Below are 21,498 nucleotides of genomic sequence, written 5' to 3'. Positions count from 1 at the left end.
GAAAGGGTAAATAATCAAATTTATTATTGAAAGTATGATGTGATGATAAATTGATCCCTAAAAATAAAAATATAAATTTAGTCATTGAATATGTAAAAAATGCAACAAATAAATTATGTTTTTAAATTTGTGAAATCATCTTGTTATTAAATTGTAATGTTTAAAAATCAATTTAATAATAAATTATATTTTTTAAAAATAATTTGACATTAAGTTATAAAATTCAAGAATCAAGTTATCATCAAACTATTATCAGGACTCATTGGTCACATTTTTTACACATTTAATAACTAAATTTGTATTTTTTATTTTTCAAAAATCAATTTATTAATGCTTTACAATTTCATGGACAAATTTAATTATTTATCCATTAATATCTAACACGATTTGGAAAAGGTATGCCAGGCTACTATACTTAGGAAATATAAGTATACTTTCTTATTTTGGAAATAAGTCGAATCAGATACACATCATCCGTATATACTGATATCCATGCTCAGGGAACACGGGGAATATAACTATTAGATGTGATATTCAAAACACAACACAGATTCCAGTACATGACGTATGATTAGAGGTTTTGTATTTTAGCATAACATTGACTATTGTTAGCTATTGGCTCCATGTGAAATGCGAATCAAATTTGTTTGAAGCTCTGCATTTGATTTAAGGTGATCCAAGAGCACCAATCATCTCACAATGATAGCCGTTGAATATGGCAATGTAAATTTCTAAAATACTAAAATAATTCATTGACCAATCAAAACAAGTTGATCATAGATGGTCCAAATTTCAAGTGGCCACCACTTTATTCACATAATCCAACAATAAAAATGACCATTTTGCTTTAAGAAATTCTCATGCTGGGTTGAAATCCATTAGCAGTGAATCCTCCATCAACAGAAACAATCTGTCCAGTGATGTAGGATGCTGCTGGCAGACAAAGGAAAGTCACCAAGGATGAAACTTCATGCGTTTCTGCCATCCGCTTTATCGGCGTTTGAGATGTTATCTCATTAACAAGCTGTTTGTTTGCAAGCAACTGTTAGAAAAAAGGTACAATTAGCACTCCCAAGTTAAGATGATAATGTTGTCATTTGAAGATTAGTTATACTGATAATCATGCTAACATGCATAATATGTACAAGTATAATTCATATGCACTTAAAAAAAGGTAAGGGCAAGGCTATGAATTATTAGCAAAAAACCAGCATACACAAATACACACTGTACTCTTAGAATTTGGGCCTAATTTAACACCAGGACTTGACATTACAGGTGGTTTGATAGATCTAATAACAAGTGTTAGGATAGACTCTAATACTATGTTAAAATTTGGGTTTAAGCCTGACTCAACTCCAAAATCTAGCTCAAGAGATGAGAATTGTTCCCCGCTTATATACACTATTTTGGTCATATCTCTAGTTAATGTATGATCTCCAACATGCACACTTGCGCCATGATGATTGCATTGGGCCCTCATCAATTCCTAATATCAACCCAACAACTGTCTTGGGTTGGGTCTATAGGTATCCAACTCAATGAGGCATCCCAATATGCAGGCTAATTAGATTTCCCAATTCAATAATCTAAAAGATTGATATTCAGACACTCTTTTTTATCAGAATACTCCTAAAATGCTGAATAGTAATCCTTAAAACTTAAAAGGAGCATGAATTTAAGAACTTGAAAGCACATATTATGCATTGATATTTTAGAACATTGTATGAAGACTAGAGAGATGAAGGTGGTGACAGGACCAACAAAATCTGCATAGAATTTAATAATGACTGATCAGTTAACTTCTCAATTCTCATTCAACTCAATTTTACTCCGTCAACATAATTAACCAATCTTCATAACAAGGAAATGACTAGTCCTTGGAACAGGAAACAAAACAAGTTGAAAGAGAATTACAGGTTCCTCAAGTGATGTTAGGGTATACCAAGGTGCAACACTGTTGCTCCTTATATTGTCTTTTGCCCATTCACAAGCAAGATATTTGGTAAGCTGATCGATGGCAGCTGAAGAAAACAGCATGATGAATCTCTTTGGTCAATATCTTTCAAAATAGTTTGTAATCTATGTTTGAACCGGAGATGACATAATTTTACATCAACTCACCTTTAGTTGCAGCATAAGCTTGTCTGACCTTCAACAGAGGAAATGAACACAATACTTCCATTTCCAGATGCTTTAAGAAGAGGATAAGCAAGTTGGCTCAGATGGTATGCAGAGTCCAAGTTAGTTGCCATTAATTTTGAATATTCTTCGGCTGTATACTCAATTGTTGGTTTCCTCACATTTGTTCCAACATTGTTTACCTAAGCTCACAAGATGATGATAGAAACAAAATTTATTATGTGCTGAAGTCTTGCTCATTGGAGAAACAAGTCTAGCTATTTTAACATTTTTAATTTTAACAGTTTTACGCTGACATCAACAAATAATTACAAGTCTATGTTTTCAATTGTTAACTGCATTGTGCAGATATTAATGCTGCCCTTCTGAATGGATTTCAAGCAACAATCAGATAGTCTTAATTGGGCAAAATAAATCCAGAAATTGCCAATTATTTATTTATCCAATAATCACTTGCAAATTGAGTGAATTATCAGAAATATTATTACAACACAGGATAGCATCATACAACAATACAGTATACTGAAACCCTGTTTGAATTATAATACATAAGATCGATCTCTAACATATTCAGTAACTGATATCCCAATATAAACTAAACAGTCATCGATAAAGCTGGACACACAGGTTATCCTGCCAACTATCCTAAACACAGGCAGAGAGCCACTGAGTTGCATCAGGGTATAGGACCTCCAAAAGATTTTGAAATTTAACATAGTAAACACTAAATAAAGTATCAAGTGCTCCATACATTCACTTACACCCTTTTTGACAGCATAGTTTCCTTGATTTCAAAAGTATTATCTTGAAATGTGTCATATTATTATCATACAGTCTATAAGATAGTATCCGTATCTTTAAATTTTTAAAGTATATGATAATAATATGACACTTCTAAAGATAATACTATAATCCAAGGAAATCTCTAGCCTTGACATGTTTCAACATGCACTTCTTATCAGTAACATTACTACAGTCTACAAACCACTTTTATTTACAACCGCCTAATAGATTTCTTTTCTAAATTTTCACACAAGTAAAAATGACAGAGTACATCATACATAATTGGAAGTTCATATTATGGAATAGGATTATATGATATATCCATGTAAAAAAAAGTATACTGACAGTATATATAAATTAAACTTTTTAAATATTTTTGGGGTAACATAACATATCTTTCACATAAGTAAAAATGATAGAGTACATCATACATAATTGGAAGTTCATATTATGGAATAGGATTATATGATATATCCATGTAAAAAAAAATTATACTGACAGTATATATAAATTAAACTTTTTAAAATTTTTTGGGGCAACATAACCTATCTTTCCCTTTTTTCTTTTTCACAAACTCATATATAATTTTTTTAATTCGAAACAACTTTAAGCACAACAAATTCAAAACAAACTATTCCAATTTACAAACATACAAATAAAGAAAAAGACTCACAAGTATGTTGAGCTTGCCGTTGAAGGCAGTTGCCACTTGCTGAATGAGTTTCTCTCTTTGGGGTGGAGAAGACGCATCACAAACCAACCCAGAAACCGAAAATCCCTTCTGCTCCACTCCTTCAAGCATGCATTCAACTCTGATTCATTCCTGGAACAAGTGTACACTGTGGCACCAAACTCCGCTAGTTCCTCCACCACAGCGTGCCTGAATCAACAGTGAAGTGAACCACACCCAGAAAACACATCATGCAAAAAACGAAACTTTAAGTCATTTTAACAAACCCCAGAATCAAGAGACCCAATTCAATTCACGCAACAAATAGAATCCAGAAAAAAAAAAAAAAAGAAGAAAAAATTACGTACCCGATTCCACGTGTTCCTCCAGTAACGAGAGCATTGGTTCCCTTAAGGGACCATCTTGAGCCTCTGCTACTGCCTTCAGGATTCGCCATTGTTGTTTGCTTTTGCTTTTGCTTACGTTCTTATCTTAATTGAACAGACCATGAAGATTGAAGAACGTGCTTGTCATCTTACAACAAAACGACGTCGTTTGTGATTGGGCATATGTGCTGTTTGCTGCTGTGGTTTTTATATGGGCCCAATTACTGTTTTCTTGACATCCAGTTGGGCCCATTGTGTTGTCACTGCTGGTGAGGCAAGAGAGTGGTTCCAAGCATGTTTTTGTTTTTAGTGTAGTATTGTGGAAAAGGACTCACACAAGTGTGCAATGCAAATTATAAATATGAAAAACGATAAGTCAAACTTAGATTTATGTTTATTTAAAAATTATTTAGCTGATTGATTTTAACTTTATATGTTTTTTTTTAAAAAAAAGAAACAACCAATGACAAAAATCAGTTCAGTTAAAAAAGCCAAATTAAATCAATTCTGAACCGTTTTAACTAGTTTGATTTTTAATCCAAACAGTCCAATTGTTTTAAAAAATCAATTTGAAATCAAACTAATTTGAAAAATCAATTTTGAATTGAATTGATTTTAAATTGGGTTTAAACTAGTTTCAAGAACTGATCGATTTTTGAATTTTTTTTAAAATAAAAAATGGATTTGGTTAACCTAATCGATTTTGTAAAAATAATTCAATCAACCAAATCACTTTTATACAACAGTGCAGTTCTTTGTTTTTGAATTAGTTCAGATGAAAACTAATTTGATTTTAGTGTAGTTACAAACCGGTTTGGTCTAAACTGGTTTTTTTTCATACCCTGCTTACAATCATATATGCTTATCCATAATAAGAGAGTGCCATGATTTAGGTTTGTTCATGTGGTAGATAATAATACTGAGCTTGACTTTCAGTCATAAACTATAGATTTACCTAATCCTATACAAGGGCATGCATTAAAAATAATCACGTTTTGAACCAATTTCTTGATGGAGTTTTTCTTTTAATCAATAAAGAAGCAACTATTTTTCAAATGCAATTCATTCCCAAGGAATTTTAATTAATCATGTGGCACATTCACATGAGTAGGTAATTAATTAGGAAGCCACAAAATTACAAAACCCTATTATAGCTAGTCACGGGGGAGATTCATTACAATTTACAATTGCCATCACGTGCATGTAAAGATTGTAGAAGCCCCTATTCTTACTTCCCCTTTGTCAAATTGAAAGAACTACTATTTTATCTTTAAAAAGGTTTCAATTTCTGCATGGAAGAGTAAAGCGCGACATTGTAGGAAGGAGAGAATAAGCTTGTGAAGTGTCATTTGTCAAATCGTCTTTCACAACCAATGAATAGATTAATTATACGACGAAGTGTCTGTGTAGTTGTTTTCACTGCCAGAAGCTAGAAACAATCCTAATGCATAGACACACACGTGCTAGGTAGCTACAATTTCAATCTCTGGAGACGCTTAAACCTTCAGCAGTATATAGCAATTAGCTATACAAACACTATCACTAGACTTTGCATACATCGAAGCACCCTAAATAAAGTAAACAAACTTGCTAAAGCAAGGAACATGTATCGATCTGAATTAATTCCCACAATAAATACCCAAAAGAAAAACAGAAACACACACATCATCATCCCCGGCCATGTGACCTCTCTCTCTCTGCTGCATGTATATATCTTTACCATAGAGCCAGATATCAGGCATATATTGCCAAAAATCAAAATGTTGCATTAATTAATCAAAATCATCCCATGAACCCCACTACTTTCAATTGAAGTAAAAACCAATTGTAATCATAAATTCGCAAACTCAGTGGTGAGTAACACAGTAACACCACTTCCTCTACCAATTAGGGTTGGTTGCGTGAGCAAGTTTTTAGAAAAAAAAGGAAGTCCAAACCAATAAAAAGACAATTATCGGAATGAATTTAGTAGTTGCTACAGGCTCACAAGGTTGGTTTCATAGCACTGCTCAAGTGGGAAAAAATCAATACAAAATTGAGATACTAACAAAGGTTGTCTATTTGATTTTGTGACATATTTTCGAGATGCGTGTGTGTACATGAAAAAAATAACAAATAAGGGAAACATACAGATATATAATGTCATATGTTCAAATAATAAAATTCCAATGCTTAAATATTCTAGTCAAAGACCAAATTATCCTTTGGTAGAAATATAATATAAAATTCATGTAGCTTTACTTAATAATATAATTTTTTAAATAATTTATTAATTCTGCTAACCTCCCTTATTTTTATGAAGAGTTTTAGAGTTTTTCTTTTTTAGAGACCACGATTACCCTCTACTTGCATTTTCACAATTACAACTCACACGATTATTTAAGTTAGAGCAATATTACATCATCAGCTGATCCATATATACATTTGATGGTGAAATATTTTAGAGTTTGATCTTTCTTGTCCTTATTTTTCAATTAAGAGTTAATTTTTTTTGGTATAAAATTAGTGGACATGTATTTAGCATAAGTGTACATTCCATGTACATTATTATGCATATTTGATTTGATATTGAAAAATTAATTGAGTTCAAAATTAATTTGAGTTGAAACAACTTTATGTAGTTGAATTCAAAATTTTATATTAAATTTTACTTTTAATTTTAATTTAATTTTATAATAAAATATTCAAATATAAATCACATTACTTTAAATCAATTTTAACCAAAATTAATTTGATTTCAAATTAATTTTTATCAAATGCTCATCCAAATTCGCACATTATCCATGGTTAATGAAATTGTTGGTGGCAAACTTGCTTTTCTTCATTAAACTCTTTTTCGTGCCAATTTTCTATCGCTATGTGAATGAATATAAATGTAGCCCATAATGGGAAAACTTTTGTGAAAAGGGTAGCTGGATTTCCCCCTTGATCTAAGACAGACAGCAATGGTTCTGTGTTCCTCTTCGCAAACTGCAAAGAACATGAAGTCAAAAGCGATATTCCATCACATTTCCTTACAAAGAAAGGCTAAAAAGAAGAGACTATGACGTCCCCGCGTGTATTCTGGAGGAACGGTCACTGTCACAATAAGGTGGCTAACACTGTTTTTAAGTAACTACAGGCAGCACAAGAGTCTTGGGCTTCGAAATATTTGAAAGATAAGAAGTGGACATTTTTAGGGATAACTATAACTAACATGAATATATAACAATAATATCTCACACCAAGAGTAAAAAAAAAACAATGACATATATGCTAATAAGGCCAATGATGTGATGTCCTTTCGTTCTCTACCAAACTAAATTAATATTTGGCTGTGCTGTATTAATATTCAATTTCCGTGTGGTTGGTTGGTTTTTTGGAAGTGTTAGGAAGAAGCATGTGGAAAGCAACTGAACAGATTGGATTTATGGGAATGATGAGGTGAAGTGGTAAGTGGCTGAGCGATCACTTGTAATGATCCGTGTAAAAAGGTTATTCATAATTTTGTGCAGATTTATGTGCATGTGACTACTGTTAGTTCCCTGGAATATATGTAGCTGAAGTGACTTCTAATTGTCAGTTACTGTCAGTTCTCTCACCACTTCAATTATCACCTTACACTTCAACTTTCCTCCTCTTTGATTCCCCTCTAAACTTAGACCCACAACAAAGGAGAAGAAAGTTTATTATATCAATAAAATAAACTTATAAAAAAATGTTTTTTTCTTGAGCAAAAATCCAATTTGGTTTGTGTTTATTTGTTTGTCATTGCATAGCCCCTTTGTTGTGAAACCCTAGCTAGCTCAGAGATTCCATTTTCCATTAACATACTATTAGAGTTTGTCCAACTTAATTATCACATTTGAGATGGTGAGATTTTACATATTGTTGAAGTACTATATATAGTGTTGTATTTTCATTTGTCATTTGCTTTCAATGATGAACTACATGCAGTCGCCAAACTAATAATTCAAGATAAATGTTATTCGATCTCTTATTTAAGATTCTCATAATACTTTTGTTAATTTTATTCTGTTCACCATACCATTCATTTATCTTAACACTATTCTCTCTTCTTACATTTCTTAGTGTTGTAAAAATGTGAAAATAACATTACTCATAATTCTAGAGATAATAACATTACACTATGCTCAAACAAAACATATGCAACTAGAGATAACATTAGTATTCAAATTAACGTCTCTTGAAAATAAACCTGAGAATTCTACTCAAGGTGGGTTTAGTCAGGCGAAGAAGGTTCTTAATTGCCTACTTTCTATGAACCTCTAATAGGAAAGGAAAAAAAAAAAGGCAAACACTGACACTCCACTACAACTTCTTTTGTTTGTCCTATATACTAAATAACTTTCTGTGGCTTCCCCAGCCTGAGTTCAAGATCTAAGTCTTCCATTCCAGGCTTGAGTCCAAGTACAAATTCTGCAGACTGAAAAGTTAGGTTTCTATCATTTGAACATGGCTTGAGGAAAACTCCAGGCAAAGGAGGCATAGAAGTCTTTGATCTTTTATAACTGATGCTTTCGTCCCCACATGATTCAGTTGTTGGTAATTTTTGGCCAAACACTGCACTTTGTCCCACAGACAAACTTGTTTCAACATAATCATTACAACCCAAACCTTTTAAAAATTCTTCCCTTGCATTCACTTGCCCTTTTGGTTCTGAATCAGGAGACTCCATGTGGTGATGATGTCCCCACCCAATTAAGGAAGAATAAAGGGACATGGTAGGCTGATGAGAACAAATTTCTTGGGTAGATATAGTTGAGGCCCTAGAAGATGAGACTTTGCTTGTTGCAACTGTACCTGCCGTTATTAAGGTTAGAGTAATTATATAAGGATTATTAAGACAACAATATCTATCTAGATGAGAGAAAGAAATTGAAATTCTCTTCAGAAAATTGAGCACTTGATGACTTACAATCATTTTTTTGATGATGTTGAAGGGCTTCATTATGGTGACTAAGGCTTTGTTTGAGTCTAGCCCTGTCCCTCCTGTGCACATTCATGTGTCCCCCTAGAGCCTGAGCAGACCTAAACTCTCTTTTACAGAAATTGCATGAGTAAGACCTTGGAGGCCATATGCACCCACCAAGTATCCTAGCAGCATCTTCTGCAAAAGCCCTTTCCTCCCATGATGATGAGTTGTTGTTGTTGCTGGTTCCAAATGGTTGTTGAATGTGTGACTTCAAGATTTGTTTTCTCTTGATCCACAGCAAGTACTGAGACTCCTCCATATTGATCAGTAGCAAGGAAAATTAAAACCTATTGGGAGATGATGATGATGGTAATAAGAATGAGAGTGAGAAACAGGTTTGGTGGAAGAAGCTTTATATAATGAGAGAAAAGAGTGGCTAGGGGAGAGGGAATTGAATATGAATAGTCTAGAGGGTTGCAATATTGCATGTCCTGGTTAATATTATATTTGAAAGTAACCTAAGAATCTATGAGGGAAGAGAAAAAGGTTATCTGAAAAAAGTTTTGTTATAAGCTCTGTGTCTTGCCTTTAGTACTTAATACTTAAGGCTTTTCTGTTGTTTTTTTGCTTGGTTTACTTGCAACACTGGCTTAGGAGGGTCCCATTTATGCAACTGTCTTGCATCATAATTTGATTCACACGGATGAAGGAGATAACGGTTATGAGAGTAAGAAAATACATGTAAACTGTTTCTCTGAAGCTTCCACCATACCCATATGGTAATAATACTATTACACTGTCTAGTGTTCTCATAATAACTTCTACTATGTAGCACGCACATAAAGTACTAGTCATTTAAACTCGTGTCTAGTATTTCTGTTCCACTATAGTAACTACTTTATAAATTATAGCATGTCACTAGTCAATAAATAATACAAATTGTACATTGCATGTGAGAGGAGCCAACTAGGAAACACATTAAAGAAGAGAAAGAAAATCCCGATAAAAGAATTAATCCGTACATGCTGTAGATATTTTTAATTTAAATATATATAGGATTACTTCTCATGAAAGGTCTTATACCAAAAAATATTGAAGAAAAGAATATTATATATGTTTGTAAGATTTTGATGCAATATATCAAATTCCAAACAACGACGTGCATGGAAACTCAACAAACGAATTGGTAAAGATCGAAAAAGAAAAGGCAACTAATTACTTTTAAGTTGGTGGTAAAGCTAAGAAAAATACAGTGTAATATATATGACAATTCAAAATTAATTAATGTTGAAGTCATTGTTTTCTGTCGTCCTTGAACAAAAATGATATATTAAGTTTACAAAGTAGCTATATATAAGAGCCACCCCTTCATTTGGATTATCTAAACACCTTTTCCTCTTGCATCCGTCTCTCAGAAAACCCCACAGAATCTTTTAGGCTTTCCCTCCCATATCACGTTAAGCTAACAAGTCAAATTAAGAAGTCAAATTAATGATGTATAACTGAGCTTTTCTCTCTGTCTCTCACTCACACAGTCACACACGATTGAGACAAACACACGAACTAGTCAATTCAAGGCACATATATAAAATTGGTAGTAGCACAAGGTTGATTTCACTCCTTCTAAAGTAGTATAATTAAGAAACAATAAATAAAGATTAAAAAAGGAAGCTAGGAAAACGTATTTTTTATTTTTCAAATGTTGAAAAACATCTGGGTTCTTATATATTTGGTGGTGAATTGGCTTCTTTCAATTATATAATAGAATGGTTGTATTTTCAAACGAATTATCTGTCATTAATGGTATAAACTAATTAGGATCCTTGCCATTATTTTCTTTTTAATGTTTGGTGGACTTTAATTTTGTGGGGAGGAATATAGTTACCAAGGGCCTATTTATTAAGAACAATTATAATTATTGGTCAGACTAAATCAGTAGTAATATAAATCAATTATACACTCCGAGCCCCACAAGGTAGTGATTCAAATATATTAGTACCTAATCCTTGTTCTTAAGCAAGAACAAATGCCTTGTACAAGTGACCAAGACAGAAAGGATGTGCCTAGCTACCATTTGTGCTGATATAAGGCAATAGAACTACTATACCTATGTTTTTATGCTAGTGTTCCTTCACACGTGGATCTGGAAGCCAATTAGTATACGACAATTATATATGATATTAATTGGTATTGAATATGAACAGAAATAAACCGTGTAATTTATTATGTAATTGTTTTTCGAATATTTATGATCAATCATAATCAGGATATCAGCTATTACGATAAAAAAAAAAAATGAAAATCCTTGATCATGAAACCGGACCAATTTAATCAATAGTAGCTCACTGCAACTATGTATAGTCAAAAGATAAATAATCCAAAGATTAATCTAGCAAGCGGAAATCGATTTTTTTTTTATCATAATATTGATACAAAATAATCAATAAACATAAATCATTATCATTTTTTTCAATCATTATTTCTCAAATATCTTTCTTTTCTTCTTCGAGTATATATATTCTGAGTAAAATATATGCTTCTAAATATATAATAAATAAATTTGAAGAACTTTTATGGTAATTTGGTGTGGAAGTTATCCAGTTTTTGTTGGTCTATAAAATTAATTTACCGTTGCAGACGATTTCATAAATACAGGTTTGGTCCAACGAAAAGCAAAATGATGAATTCGATGGTTGAAAAATCTGATAATGAAAAGAGATAATATAAACTGAAAAGTTAGTAAATGGAACGACTTAGGATAGTTGCAGACACATGATTCCAACACCACGGACAAAATAAATAATGATATGGAAATGAATTAATATATTTAGATGTCAGGGTCATTGACTCGTGAGAACTTAAATAATATTCTACAGGAAATTTAGTCACTCCTTTGGAAGGATAGTTGGAAGAAATTATATGCTAATATGCATATTTGCAAATTTATCATACAAAACAACAAGAAGATGGCTCAATGAAAAAGATGAATGGTTTCGTAAAAGTACTGTATAATATAGTTGTTAATTAATTAAGTACAGGAAATTATTTTAGCATGCCTACCTAATTGCAGAGTCTGCAAACAGCTAGCGAGTACTGTGTCATAGATCAATTTAATATGTGCTTTTGGAAGAAAATGAAAAGGAGAGTGATGTACTGATGTATGCATGCATTCGACATTTATTGAACGTGACATAACACTTGGTAATCAACCATGTAACGTAATTAAATTTTATTAAAATTTTTAATATAGAGAGAGGGGGGAGAAATTGACACAGGAAAGTAGATAATGTCAGTTCCAATCCAATTGATGTAAGGAATTCAAATAATATTTTTTATACTAGAAAAAGACAAATGGTGTAAAAGTATCCCGCGCGCTGTATGAAGTATGAGCCATGCTGGCTGTGATACACTTGTTCATGATTAATGTGTCCCCTAAACTAATGGGTAATAAGTTAACTTTTTCGTCAAGTGGTGACACCTAAAATAAAATAAAATCAATGACGTGAAGATTTCAACCACATCTTTTGCTATGTAACTAATACCTATGATTTTATAATATATATAGGTCATGAAGAAAATAGTTAATACATTGATTATTGGGAATCGGGGATAATGTTTTGGAGCATGTTTGGTTTGGTAGTATAACCACGGTAAATTATGGTGATTTTGATCAAACTTGATTTGATTGTATGTTTGGATACCATTTTATAATTTTATGTTTGGTCCTCAAAATTACTGTAACTTCGAAACAGGTAGGAAGAACTTTTAATTCAACATGAATTGATTCAAGAAATTATAAAATATTATTATTTACATGTTTCTTTATAATACCCTTGTATTTTTTGTGACAGACTATGTTATACTGCACTAGTTGAACATTCATATTTTCTTAAGACTTTGTTTATTTCGGTAGTTAAAAATTTATTGATGTAGATTATAATAATCACAATGAGACTAGCTTTGATCAATCCCAAGTTCTAAATATAATTTCTGCACCAAAGATGAATCATGTTCGAGACTATATTCGAGATGAAATTATACGGTGCAAGAAAAAAAAACTAATATTATATTTATTATTGAATTTGATTGACTTTATATATGTTTCTTATTTGTACTTTTTAATTTAGATACATTTGTGTACTTATGTTCATTTTAATTTTTTACAATGAATACGAGTTTATATATCTATTTAATTTTAGTTTATTTATATGTATATCAAAAAATAGTAAATTATAATAACAAATAAGTATTCAAAGACTTAAGGTCTATTTTAGTAATTTTGCTTTCAAAATCAATTATGACTAAAAGTATTCAAACATTACTCTCTTTAAAAATCAATTTTCTAATATAAGTTACCCAAACAAAAATTAGTTACTTCAAAATCACGTTGATCTAAAATCACTTTGATTTAAAATCAATTTTATCAATGCTCATTCAAACGCGCACTTCATGATTCGTATATACATTATTTAAGCTGATTTTTGTATGCAGAGAATATTTTATATTTTTGCCATTAAAAAAATGTTTTTGTGATTGTGAGAGTGTTCCTTAGAAGTGTTTTTTTTATTTATGTGATTTTTTGATATTAAATATCAAATTTTATTTATTGGATTTAATTACACTTCTAGAATCTAACTCGATTTTGTTTAACAAAATTAGCTATTTAATTTGTTATAAACTCTCTAATATTTAGTTTTATTTTTATGGATAAAAAAATTACACTTCTAATGCTCTAGGTACCTCAATTGTGCAATTTTATCTTTTTTTATTTCAATTGATTTAAACAAAAAAAAAGTGTGATTTTCTTCTAAATGATTTTAATTCTTGAGGTTTCAATTGCACTAATTGAATCTTTCAAAAGTATCACAATTGTGTAATTTTAGTCCTTATAGATATATATTAACAAGATGTTCATCTTAGAGAGTTTATTAAAATAAGCTAATAATAACTTAAGAGTATGATAAAGTATTTTTATGTTTTTTTTTTTCAATATTTATGCATAAGATACGTTTAAATAAAATATAAATAAACTCTTCCCAATATAATTTAGTTATTTGGGCCAAATTGAAAAATTGTGAAGCAAGACTTTATAGTTTAGGCCCCAATTTATGATATATATGGTGCCCATGGCTTAAATTGAGCGACCGCTTCAGGCACGTCTAGGGGCATTGCGGGCTTTGGAAATTATACCCCAAAACTGTTTCAATTTCATTTCAACTAATATTATTTGCCTCAAGTTAAGGCAACAATTATTATTAAAGGAAACACGTTCCGTGATCAATGCAATGTTTTACTTACCACCGCAATTTTTAGTGTCCTGGTGTACCACTAAATTAAAGTGACAGATGGGATTAGTATATACATGCTCATTATTACCCCGCTGAAAGTTGGAAAAGTTGAAAAACATTTGAGTGAATTTTTAGATTTCGTGACCATAGTTATTGCCTATGGAATCAGAAGAATTCCATTTGTTTGGTGTTGATAAATTAGTTGTTGATCTACAAGCACCCGCAGTCGGAAAGTCATTTGTAGTTACAAGGAGTTCGTTGAACAAATTTTTTAGCTCTAGCATCATGTTAGTTTCACTCAGGAGAATTATTAGGGGTTAAAAGATGATGTATTGATAATATAAATTAATTAATCAACAAGTCATTGATTTGAGTGGTTTTAGACTCAATTCTCTTAAATAATATTTTAAGTTTGAATCTTGTGGATGAAAAAAATATAATTGGAAGGAGAGATTTCACTTAAAATGATTAATTAGATTCTTTGGCGAAAATTAATTATCAATAAACTTTTTATAATAATAATTTGTGATTACACTATATATCTATTATGCATAGTTAATGCACAATTTTTTTAGTCGAATATGGAATTGTAAGAGTTATCTAGCAAGTAAATAGCACTAGTGATGACGCAGTTCAAACCTAAAGCCTCCATATTCTTAGGGATGTTTCCTAGTGGAAGTTTTGTGGAGGTCAAGACACCCCATTCCATCAACTAACTCTCTAGTCTTCTCCAACGCGGATTCGTGGATGTAGTTGGAATTGGCATCAGTTCCGAAGACAATTTTCTTGCGTGTGTTTCATGGTTCTTGACGAAAGAACAAACAAGCTTGTCCTTTAGGTGTTTTTGTTTCTTTTTACAAATCACAAACTAAGTTCAGGTCTCTGTGGACGTGCACTTCTTACATAAGAGGGAATAATTATTTATTTACTATTATTAATTATTAATGAATACATATAGGAATCAATTTCAAATTATGAAACAATTAACACTAACAATAAAATAAAGCTATATGTAATTCGTACCCAATCATAATGGATCACAATATAAAAATATGCTATGACCTTACATAAACGTCTTCCAATCTTAAAAGTTAAAATTGTCACTGTGCGCGAATGACTTCATTTAAGCACCACATTTGACTTGAAGTTTAATTTTATAACTACGCATGTATATACAAATATCTAGTCAAAGGACGTAAAAAGAAAGGTAGTAGTAATTGATATTGTTATGATTATTAATTTATTATTTTTTTTTGGGAAAAATGTAAATTATATTAAACCCAAAATGATATAACAATGCTAGAGAAAATCAAAAGTCTCCCTAATATAAGAATGCCTATATCAAGATGTTAAAATAAATGTAACAGGTGGGCTTGTTTATACATAAAAAACTTAATCTTACTAATAAACTCTATTACAGAAAATTGATAATCTTCAAAAACCAGCTTGTTCCTAGACAACCAAATGCATGCAGTAAACTGTAATTGTTATAGTTAGACAACGAAATTTTCCTTGAACACCTGATGTGAATTTGTCCTTAATTAAAGAGTCAGTAATGCGCTGCAAAGAAGTAAAACGCCTACGAAAAGGAGCCAAATCACGAATGTGAGCCCAAACTTGAAGATATTTCCTACAAGAAAAGAACAAATGAGCATTTGACTCAGCCTCATTTGAACATAAAAGGCAGAAGGAATCCTTATTCAAAAAAGCAGATTTGTCAAGAGTAAGCAGCCGGTCCCTTTTAGCATAATATATATTATTATGACATAATTAATTTATCATAATATATATTTTACCATGTTAAGCTATTGGCTCCAATAAAAAGTCCAATTATTGATGTTGGGTTGTGTTTCAACCTATGACGCAAGTCTTTGGAGGTCGGTCATAAGTGCCCTAGGAACGAATGTCTTAATTCTACACAAATAAATTAAGGTTCTTACTTAATTAAATTTTTTATATATGAAAAATAGACTATTTTTAAATTATTATTTAATATTTATTTTTTTTCAAATGATTACTTAAAAAAAGTTATGTTTCAATTTATTACTTATCGTTAATCTACTTCGGTTAAGTGATAACGTAACAGATAGAGTGTCACGTCATCATCACCTTCAATGGTAATGACGTGTCAGTGATTATGCTTGACAGCGTGATACTCTGTTTGTCATGAAATGGGACTAACAATAGATAGTAGATTGAAACATAATTATTTTTTTCAGGTAGGCATTTGACCAAAAATGAATGTTTAGGTAGTAATCTGAAAATGATCTATTTTCTAGATATGAAAAATAATTTTTTAGTTAACAAATGATAAGGAAGAGTTTTTATCAAAATAAACAATTTAATTTTAGATAAAATGATAAATAATAAATTTTATTATTTTATTGAAAATAAAAAAAAATTGTAAATTTAAGTTATGTTTAAAAGCAAATCTTATAAGTCAATAAGAAAAAATTGTTTCTCAAACACTTTTATTAGATCAAATAAATTTGTAAAAGTTGTCAAAAAATTAAAAATTAACTAAAATAACTTGTTGGACATATATGTATTTTACTATTATATAGACTTAAGAAACTTTATCCTGTCCTTTTTTTAAGATAATTCTTCAATTAAAATAAGAAATACATTAAATTAATAAGATATTTTTTTATTAGTAAGAATAAAAAAATACTATTTAAAATTTACAATAACTTACCTATCAATTTATCATATTTAACCAATTGAAATAGATTAAAAAGATAAAATTAAAGAGTTAAGATGCATACATTTAATATTTGACCAAAGTTGAAAAGATATCCAACAAGATCAAATGATGAAATATATATTTTGGGACTAGAGAATAGAAGAAAGAGTGAAGGAAAATATAGCATGTTGCATGCATACATTGATCATAAACAACAAAACACTAATTATATATGAAAAATAAGTCATTTTTAGATTACTACTTAAAAATTCTTTTTCTTTCAATTAAATATCTACTTTTTTTTATTTCAATTTACTATCAACTGTTAATATCATTAGGTTAAATGATGATGTGACAAATAAAATATCACATCATCAAACCTAATCAATGATACATCATTAATAAATCAGGTCTAATATAACCTTTGATTTTTACACACTATTACACTAATAATTTATTTTATATTATAAGTTTATTTTTTCATTTATAAAAAAAATAATGACGGCATTTTTTTTTACAAAATTAAACTATACTTCATATTGTTTCAATCTAAGTCTAATATTTTACATTATTCGTATATAAAGTATAATTTTTTAAACAATTATATATAGACAATACAACATCTTTATTTAATGAACAACATGATATTGTATTTATATTGATATAATTTATCTTAAATTACATAATATACATAGTATAATTATATTACACACTTTTAATTTTATGAATTAACTATATATAATATTATAATAATAAATTAAATTTACACATTCTTATCTTATATAGTATTAGTTGGACTCTAATCAAATCAAATTCAGATCAAAATAAAAATTTAAATTTCAGTGAAAGTGAAACAGAAATAGATCCATCTCAACCCTGCCGATGTACAGAAAGAATTGGTGGTATTTAATAGATTTGAATTGATTGAAGATGGTTAAATAGTAATGCATGAAATGGATGGATGATGACTGAATGGATGACATGAGAATCACATCACATCCATCATCTTACCTTATGTTAGTTGCGCCGTAGCCGTATGTTGTTTTCTCGATAGTCTACCGCTAACTGCATTGCGTTTGCCAACACATATATCGGATCCGGAGTGTCGGAAGAGGTGGAGAAAAGACAATATATATTTTCAAAAATATAGTACTAATTTGTAAGAGAAACATATAAGAAAAATTAAATTAAGAATACGAACAAAAATTAGAATAGAAATTTGTAAAAAAGAAAAATAAGGAAGTTAAATTATTAACTAAAAGTCAAAGGTTATATTATGTATATTTTTATTAAGTTATAAGCTGAAATATTTATCAATTTTTTATTTATGATTAATTTTCGTGAAAGATTTGATTAATTGTTTTTAATGAAATCTCTTATTCAAAGTATACTTTTTTTAACTATAATACTTAAGTTTAGTTTTTTTAAGATTTCAATCTAATTCACTCACACCAACATAATATTGACATTACATTATTTGTTAAAAAGACATTCTTTAACATGCTTTATGGGATTCCTTAAAAAATCTAGTTAAAATTATAAAATAGTGAGAGTAATTAAATAAAATGTAGAATTAGAAAATTATTTGTTTTTAATTAATTAGAGAATGGGTATTTAAAAGGATGAATTAAAGATTATATTTTATAATTTTTCTTATATTATATATAATTATGAATATGTTTATAATTATTTTTTAATTGACAATTGAAATAATTTTGTGACTAAGTTATTTAGTGTTGATATAAACTCTAAGAACACTAAAAGTTATTAACAAAAGTTTGATACTTGAATTCTTTAACTTATCCTCAAACTTAGATACAGAGTCATAATAAGAAATATCACTTTACTAGACCAATCCAATGAAACATGAATAGTTGAGATTTAAATAAAAAAATCTCAAATAACTCCCATAAAAAAAAACCTTTCGAATGATGCAAATTTATGATATATTTAGTTGAATGGAAAGAAAATAAAAAAAAGATGAAAAAGTTTAAAATTTGAATCGAAAAGAAAATGATAAAAAGAAAAAAATAAAATTTTTATATTTATAAAAGCAACTTTTCCTTTCATTTTTTTCTCAAAACAAACAGAAAAAATATTTGAATAATCTTGTAATCTTTTTTCCCATCAAATGAAGCATTAGTTATTTAATGATGGTAAGAAAAGTAGGAAATAGAAAAAATGAAAAACGGAGCAGTGGCCAGTGGGCGCACATCATTAACTTAGACGAGGCATGTGGTGTGGTGTGTGGGCCCAGGCGTACGCTATTTTTTCTGTTCTTTAGCAGACACATCATAAAAAGGTGGGTGTGCATGTGCCTCATGGCACATTCTGGTTCGCTGATTCGGTTCCTTGTCGTGTTTCTCATCCCTCAATTTTCAGTCAATGGACCCTTTTATTTTATTATTCGTACATCCAAAGTTATGTGATCGGGGATCAATTCTGCCTTCTTGTACTGAGTCCTTCATTGTTTGGTTTCTTTTCAGAAAGTGCTGCTTTAAACACTGTCATCATAAGAAAGATTAATTTAGAAAACCCTAAATCTCACTTTTCATCTGTTTTTCTTTTCTAAATATAATTTTCCTTTTTTAAATTTATATGAATTAGGAAATATGTATTGCATAACATGAAATTACTTTTTTACTTTTTCACACGAGACTATAAACGTTAATTTGTTGTTTTTAGTTTTTACTCTATTTTTTAAAAATATTTTCAGAGAAAATAATTTTTAAATTTTAAGCAAATGCATTTTTACTTTTTTCTGTTTTCTTTAAAAATTAAAATAATAAACACTCAAACTAAATATCATCTTAATTTTAAAATTTCATTTTAGTTTATCATCGTTAATTAACGTCCAAGATGTTACAAGGAGTACAAACCTTTTATCAAGTTTCTTGCTGATCTTGGTGTGATCTTGGTGTCCTTCATAGACTCTTAATTCTGGAGTTGCAGAGAGGAAGCATAAACATATAATGGATCAATTACTATACTAGTGCTGTCATATATAGAGTCACACAACCAAAATATTATGAATATTTAAGTAAAACATGAGCTATTATTATGTTTTTAAATTTTTTATTTTAATTCATTAAGTTTTAAATTTTTTATTTTACTCTTTTATGTTTTTAAAAGTTTTATTTTAATAATTTCTTTTATTTTTCGTTTTAAAAGTTTTATTTTAATAATTTCTTTTATTTTTCGTTAAAAGCGTTATTATTTTGTGAATGTTTAAAATTTTGATGGAGTAGTAAATATAAGTAAATAATTTATTTAAAATAGTGATGATTAAAATAATTAATTATTTCAAAGTTTTATTCTCTTAAAAAATATCAAACTTAAATTTTGCATATAAAAATAATTATAAAAAACTCATTTGTTTGAAGAAATTTAACTTAACTTTGATGAGTCAAAATTTAAATATCTTTTACTCTGTTTTTTAGTAAATTGGGGTCGAAGATGAGAGGGAAAAAAAGTAAAAAAGAGAAAAATAATAAACGTGACAAATAAGTGATAAAAGAAAGAGAAAAAGGAGATGAAAAGAAAATTCAACAGAAAAAAATGCAAGAATAAGTGAGTGTATATTTATAATTTTAATTAAAAAAAAGTAAGTTATATTTTTCTCCCTTAAGACGTGAGAGTATCAACACTGCATTCCCTTCTTATATTAAATATAAACTCTCCTCACTTGACAAATTTGAGTATATAACACTTTATTCTATTTTTAAATTTTTTCGTTCAAGTTTCGTTAGCTTTCGTTAAAGAGTTATAACAAAATATCCTCTACATTGTCATTTCCTCTTGTATTAAGATATACACTTTCCTCTCCGTTGGTAAACGTAAATACATTACACTTTATACTCTATTTTAAAATTTTCATTAAAAATAATTTCAGGATTAAAATATCTTTCACACTTTACTATTTTGAGAAATTAAAGTATTGCACTTAATTTTCTCTTTTCCTATTTTAAGATATGCAGTTTTTGTTTCTTTTAATAGATGAAAATACACCACAAATTTTGTTTTATATAAAAAAAATATAATAATTCATATTAAAGAATAATTTTAAAAAAACATTTGTTAAGATATTTGTACATTTTTTTAATAAAATTATAGGTACTAAATTAATTTATTTTTATAATCTATTTTCTAATCTTAAATTCTTTCTCCATCAAATGCTAGTCTTTTTACATACCACTAGCAACAGATTTGCTTAACTATTTTGTCACTCCTAATGTATATACTTTGCTTATAAGGCTACAACTACTTACGAAGAGAAACAATGTTAGTGTGGAGATAGGAAGCAATGTTAGACATTAAATGATTAAAGAGTAACTTGGTAAATTAAAAAGATTTTACTATAATTTAATTAAAAAAATATTTTGAAAACATTCGTTAGTAGTATTAGGTCATGAAAGTCGAACGAACTAAATTACAATCTTTTTATAACTAAATTGTATATTTCAATATAAAAGGAGATGATAGTGTAATACTTACATTGCTTAAGAAAGAGAAGTATAATTTACTTTAAAATGTTAATTCAAAAGGATTAAGCTATATATTTTATTTTAACATCAAAGAAAAAAGACATAATACTTATATTTTCTTAAAGTATTGTAATTTATTCTAAATAA

At 29.2% G+C, this 21,498-nt stretch overlaps 1 protein-coding gene and 1 pseudogene across 1 annotated transcript; both read right to left on the bottom strand.

Moving 5' to 3' along the window:
• Window positions 1-617: 617 nt before the first annotated feature.
• On the bottom strand, window positions 618-4,179 carry LOC114395402 (annotated as a pseudogene).
• A 3,935-nt stretch (window positions 4,180-8,114) lies between these two features.
• Window positions 8,115-9,444, bottom strand: LOC114396079 (zinc finger protein 10-like). Its single transcript, XM_028357969.1, has 2 exons — window positions 8,900-9,444; window positions 8,115-8,784 (listed from the first exon to the last, which is right to left on the bottom strand). Exons 1-2 carry the CDS (start codon window positions 9,213-9,215, stop codon window positions 8,321-8,323), a joined length of 780 nt encoding a protein of 259 aa, XP_028213770.1. The 5' UTR covers window positions 9,216-9,444; the 3' UTR covers window positions 8,115-8,320.
• Between the last annotated feature and the right edge of the window lie 12,054 nt (window positions 9,445-21,498).

This window comes from Glycine soja, chromosome 18, assembly GCF_004193775.1.
Source record: "Glycine soja cultivar W05 chromosome 18, ASM419377v2, whole genome shotgun sequence".
Lineage (NCBI taxonomy): Eukaryota > Viridiplantae > Streptophyta > Magnoliopsida > Fabales > Fabaceae > Glycine > Glycine soja.
The sequence above is the reverse complement of the archived record's forward strand: the minus strand, read 5'-3'. Positions and strand labels throughout refer to the sequence as shown.

What these genes read in the sequence shown, in the direction of transcription:
- LOC114396079 (XM_028357969.1), bottom strand. Translation starts at nt 9,215, where the DNA reads ATGGAGGAGTCTCAGTACTTGCTGTGGATCAAGAGAAAACAAATCTTG. An exon ending in ACATCATCAAAAAAATGATT is followed by an intron (nt 8,785 to 8,899) that starts GTAAGTCATCAA and finishes TAATAACGGCAG; the next exon opens with GTACAGTTGCAACAAGCAAA.